This window comes from Colobus angolensis, unplaced genomic scaffold (assembly GCF_000951035.1).
Source record: "Colobus angolensis palliatus isolate OR3802 unplaced genomic scaffold, Cang.pa_1.0 Scaffold120, whole genome shotgun sequence".
NCBI classification, from domain to species: domain Eukaryota; kingdom Metazoa; phylum Chordata; class Mammalia; order Primates; family Cercopithecidae; genus Colobus; species Colobus angolensis.
The window spans coordinates 3,271,175-3,276,936 of NW_012113142.1; the positions used below are offsets into that span (position 1 = coordinate 3,271,175).

Here is a 5,762-nt window from a genome sequence, read left to right on the forward strand (position 1 = left end):
GTGGCTCACGCCTGTAATCCCAGCACTTTGGGAGGCCAAGGCAGGTGGATCACCTGAGGTCAGGAGTTCAAGACCAGCCTGGCCAACATGGTGAAACCCGTCTCTACTAAAAATACAAAAATTAGCCAGGCATGGTGGTGGGTGCCTGTAATTCCAGCTACTTAGGAGGTTGAGGCAGGAGAATCGCTTGAACCTAGGAGGCTGAGATTGCAGTGAACCGAGATCACGCCACTGCACTCCAGCCTGGGTGACAGAGCGAGACTGCCTCAAAAAAGAAAAAAAAAAAGGAGACAGGGCCTGACAGGTGGCATTCCTGAGCCATCATGTGCCTCATCTCCCCAGGTGTGTCTCCAGCTGCAGCCGCCAAAGCAGCTAAATACGGTGAGTTCCCCTCTGATGCCTTCCTGCCAGTGGCCTGCACCCCCTGCTATGCCCATCACCACCCTCCCCCAGCCCAGCTCAGGCCTCCCTCTGGCTCCGCCAACCCTGAAGATCTTGTCTGGGACATCCCTTACCCCAGAACCCAGCAGGGATATCAGGGCCTCTTCCAGATGGGAGTGCCTTATCCTGACCCCACCTGCCTCTTCTCAGGTGCTGCTGGCCTTGGAGGTGTCCTAGGGGGTATCGGGCAGTTCCCACTTGGAGGTAGGGGCAGCCAGCTCTGCTATGTAGTCCTCAGCTCTGTCTAGATCTAGAGAGGGCCTGTCTGTCTAGCAGTGGGGACTCCTGGAACCCATGTCCACATGAGGACAGGAGACTGGGACTGGAGAGGGTACTCTAGGACCGCAGATGTACTGGGCAAAGGGGCAAGCTGTAAGGTTGGGGCAGTGCCAGGCTGAGCTCAGGGTTGAGGCCATGGGGTGCCATACCTGCTTGCTAGCTGGGGGCACGTTGTGTTGAGAAAGCTGCTCTGGCTATAATGGGGGAAATTGGCCGGGCGCAGTGGCTCACACCTGTAATCCCAGCACTTTGTGAAGCCTAGGTGGGCGGATCACTTGAGGTCGGGAGTTCAAGACCAGTCTGGTCAACATGGTGAAACCCAGTCTCTACTGAAAAAAAAAAACAAAAATTAGCCAGACGTGGTGGGCACCTATAATCCCAGCTACTCGGGAGGCTGAGGCGGGAGAATCACTGGAGCCTGGGAAGCAGAGCTTACAGTGAGCCAAGATCGCACCACTGCACTCCAGCCTGGGCGACAGAGCAAGACCCTGTCTCAAAAAATAATAATAAAATGAAATATAAAAAATTACATAGTAGGGAGATGGAGAGAAGATGATCCCAGACAGAGGGTCTTGGGTGAGCCAGTGCAGGCAGAGAGTGATGAGGCTAGAGCCAGTTCCCACCCCTACCAACCCACCAACCCGAAATCTCTCCTGCAGGAGTGGCAGCAAGACCTGGCTTCGGATTGTCTCCCATTTTCCCAGGTACGCCAGGCTCCCGGCCCCTGGGCCCTGCCCTAGAGCTCCAGCCACCTCCTCCCTCCTCTCCTGTGTCATCTCCTGCTCAGAAGGGCTGAGCCAGCACCCACGGGTGGACCCCACAGCATCAGGTCACACGAGGCTGGACCCCAAGCTGAACATAGAGCCTCCTCTCCTTCTTGCTGACCTCTTACAAAAACAGGAAACATTCGGTTTTTAAAAACAGTTCATGGCCAGGTGTGGTAATCCCAGCACTTTGGGAGGCCAAGGCAGGTAGACCACCGGGGCGTGAGAATCGCTTGAGCTCAGGAATTTGAGACCAGACTGGGCAACAGAGTGAGACCCTGTCTCAACAGAAATTTTAAAACTTAGCTGGGTGTGGTGATGCACATCTGTAGTCTCAGGTACTCTGGAGGCTGAGGCGAGAGGATCGCTTGAGCCCAGGAGTTCAAGGATGCGGTGAGCTGTGATTGTGCCACCGCACTGCAGCCTGGACAATAGAGCAAGATCCTGCCTCAAAAATAAAATATGCCGATCCACCTCTGGGGAGGGTGTTGGCGGTTCTTTTACCTCCCCGCAAGATCCTCCATATGATACCAAAAGGAGTCCCAGAGAAGTCCCAGCTGTGCCCCTGTGGTTACTCAGGACTGTGAATTCTCTTCCACGCAGTCCTGTTCCCCATTGCGCAGATGAGACAGCTGAGGCCGGGGTGGGAGGGGCAGAGGCAAAACCAAACTGATTGTTTCCAGGGTGCCCAGCTTTCAACAGGGCGACAGTCTTGCTTGTGGCCCTATCATGGCATTTCCCAAACCAGGGGACAAACTTCAGAGAGAGGGCCGGGTGTGGTGGCTCATGCCTGTAATCCCAACACTTTGGGAGGCTGAGACAGGTGGGTCACCTGAGATCAGGAGTTCGAGACCCCAGCCTGGTCAACATGGCAAAACCCCGTCTCTACTAAAAATACAAAATTAGCCTGGTGTGGTGGTGTGCGCCTGTAATCCCAGCTACTCTGGAGGCTGAGACAGGAGAATTGCTTGAACCCAGGAGGCGGAGGTTGCAGTGAACTGAGACCGCACCACTGCCCTCCAGCCTGGGTGACGACAGAGCAAGACGGTTGCGTCTCAAAACAAAAAACAGAAACTTCAGAGGCAGGTTATCTGTTCCTGCCCTACTCTCTGCTCACTGCCACCAGGTGGCGGTAAGGAGCCATAGCTGGCTCAAGCAGGGGTAGGAACTACTCCCGGCCCCGCTGCTAGACAATGATGCCTTAACTAACACAGACTGGTGCCTTGAAACAGAGTTCACCCATCAGACCATTCCCAGGAGGTGTAGGAATCCTGCGTTTGGGTCCTAGCTCACACACTATGTGAATAAGACCCTCTCTCCCTCTACGGGGCCTTGATTTACTTATCTGATGTCCTCTCAGATGTCTGGGTCCACCCCACTCCCCGAGAGAGCCATCTCCTGCAAACACTGACTCTCCCTTCATCCCATGTTCCTTGATGGAGCTGCCCTTAGCCTTTCCACGAAAGGCTTCATGGAGCAGTGGAGCCAGGAGCTAGTGCCAGGCCCAGTCCTTCCCCAGCCAGGCCCTATGACCTGCCCCCTTTTCTGCGAGTGTTGGTTTCATCCAAGTAATATCTTGGGGGCTTCTCCCGCCCCATCTGTCCAGTGGAAGTTGATGGCATGGATTAGGTGCGAGTTTGGCCTGGGGCCACGGCTTGGCTTCTGGTGACTTCTTGGAGCCTCCATCCGAGTGGGTCAGAGCAGGCGGGGATTAGAGCCGAAACTGAGAGGGGCCGGACTCAGTGATGTGCACCTCCTCCCATCCAGGTGGGGCCTGCCTGGGGAAAGCTTGTGGCCGGAAGAGAAAATGAGCTTCCTAGGACCCCTGACTCACGACCTCATCAACGTTGGTGCTACTGCTTGGTGGAGAATGTAAACCCTTTGTAACCCCATCCCATGCCCCTCCGACTCCCCACCCCAGGAGGGAACGGGCAGGCCGGGCGGCCTTGCAGATCCACAGGGCAAGGAAATAAGAGGGGAGCGGCCAAGTGCCCCGACCAGGGGGCCCCCTACTTCAGAGGCAAGGACTGTGTGGTCCTGGCCCCCTACCCCATCCCTTCCCACCTAGGAGCTCCCCCTCCACACAGCCTCCATCTCCAGGGAAACTTGGTGCTACACGCCGGTGCTCTTATCTTCCTGGGGGGAGGGAGGAGGGAAGGATGGCCCCTTGGGGAACCCCCTCCCTGGGACTCCTCTAAAGATGGTGCACACACTTCCTGGGCAGTCCCAGCTCCCCCTGCCCACCAGGACCCACCCTTGGCTGCCGTCCAGTTGGTACCCAAGCACCTGAAGCCTCAAAGCTGGATTCGCCCATAGCATCCCTCCTCTTCTGGGTCCACTTGGCCGTCTCCTCCCCACCGATCGCTGTTCCCCACGTCTGGGGCACCTTTGGGTTGGAAAACCACCCCACACTGGGAATAGCCACCTTGCTCTTGTGGAATCCATCCGCCCATCCGTCCATTCGCCCATCCGTCCATCCATCCATGTCCCCCGTTGACCGCCCGGCACCACTAGCTGGCTGGGTGCACCCACCATCAACCTGGTTGACCTGTTGTGGCAGCCTGTGCCCTGCCTCCACCCCCATCCTACACTCCCCCAGGGTGTGCGGGGCTGTGCAGACTGGGGTGCTAGGCATCTCCTCCCCACCCGGGGTGTCCCCACATGCAGTACTGTATACCCCCCATCCCTCCCTCGGTCCACTGAACTTCAGAGCAGTTCCCACTCCTGCCCCGCCCATCTTTTTGTGTCTCGCTGTGATAGATCAATAAATATTTTATTTTTTGTCCTGGATATTTGGGGATTATTTTTGATTGTTGATGTTCTCTTTTGGTTTTATTTTTGTGGTTCATTGAAAAAAAGAGATTTTTTTTTTTTTTCTGATCCGGGGAGCTGTATCCCCAGTAGAAAAATCATTTTAATCACTCTGATATAACTCTGGATGAAACACACCTTTTTTTTTTTTTAATAAGAAAAGAGAATTAACTGCTTCAGAAATGACTAATAAATGAAAACCTTTAAAGGAAACTGTCTTAGCTTCCTTCGTATGATTTAATCTGCCTTCAAGTCCCTGGCCTGGATGGGGATCGGGGCTCTGCTTCAGGGAACCTCCACCACCCACAGTGTATTTGAGAGGTTGCCAACCAAAAGCCCCTGCTGCCGGCTTCTGGGGCATCGATCTTTCTCCAAGTTTGGCTTGTTCTTTAACAATGAGGCCAGGAATTGGAGACCCACCTGGACAACATTGTGAGACCCCCCCATAGCAACAACAACAACAAAAATTACCCAAGAGTAGTGGTGCATGCCTGTGGTCCCAGCTACTCAGGAGGCTGAGGTGGGAGGATCACTTGAGCCTGGGAGTTCAAGGTTGCAGTGAGCTATGATTGCGCCACTGCACTCCAGCCTGGGTAAGTGAGCAAGACCCTGTCTCAAAAGAGAGAGAGAGAGAGAAAGAGACAGATAGGAAAGGTGGCTTACCTAAGAGAACTCAGAAGACAGTCAAGGGTAACCATTTTCCTCCGAAACAGTCCCTTCTGAGGAAGGCTAGCTCTCATGGGTGGCCCATGTAAGGCATCATTTGGCTTGAGAAATGCAGGTGACACCCAGCAGCAGGTTCAGCTCCACCCTTACTCAGATGCACCCATTCCCATTCTGGCCCTTCCTCCTCCCCTTGAGGCCAGAAATCCATGGGGCCCAGGAATGCGCTCACCTGCAGCCCACATCTCTACCTCTGGACCACGCTCTGGGTACCAGGGCTCACTCGGCCTCAGGCCTGTGCCGTCCTCCTGAGAGTGGGCCCCATGCTGAGTGTGCGCACCTCTAAGCCAGAAACGTGGCAACAGCTGTTCGTGGAGAGTGTGGATGGAGCTCACTGTGCAGACTGGAGCATATATGGGTTTGCACACAAGGATCCTTGTGATCCCAGAAGGAGCTGGGAGGGAAAGAGAAAGCTGGTAGAGGTACGCTCAGGGAGAGCTTCCCAGAGAACAACAAAGGGCAAAAAACATTTTACCAGGCAAAGAATAGAACAGAGAGGAGAGGGTCAGGCCTTTCATGCAGAGGACAGGACAACCAGAATGTCTAGTAGGAGAGGGCAGCACTGAGGACTTATGGAGTATAGATCAGGAGAGAGTGAGTGGTGCGATTCAAGGAGATGCACAAGAGGGTTGCTGTAATAGTCCAGGGAGGGGTGACACAGCCTGCCCTACAGTGGTGGCAAAGGATATCCATCCATCCATCCACACATCCACCCATTCACCCATCCATCTATCCACCGATCCA

The 5,762-nt window shown here is 54.8% G+C and overlaps 1 protein-coding gene across 1 annotated transcript in view; it reads left to right on the plus strand.

Annotated features, from left to right (window-relative positions):
- Positions 1 to 4,508, plus strand: part of ELN (elastin) — a 41,735-nt gene extending 37,227 nt beyond the window's left edge. Inside the window, exons 27-29 of the mRNA XM_011930905.1 lie at positions 343 to 381; positions 1,380 to 1,424; positions 3,252 to 4,508. Of these exons, the coding sequence (XP_011786295.1) occupies positions 343 to 381; positions 1,380 to 1,424; positions 3,252 to 3,295 (128 nt within the window). The 3' untranslated portion in view covers positions 3,296 to 4,508. The remainder of the gene's footprint in view (positions 1 to 342; positions 382 to 1,379; positions 1,425 to 3,251) is intronic.
- The last annotated feature ends 1,254 nt before the right edge of the window (positions 4,509 to 5,762 follow it).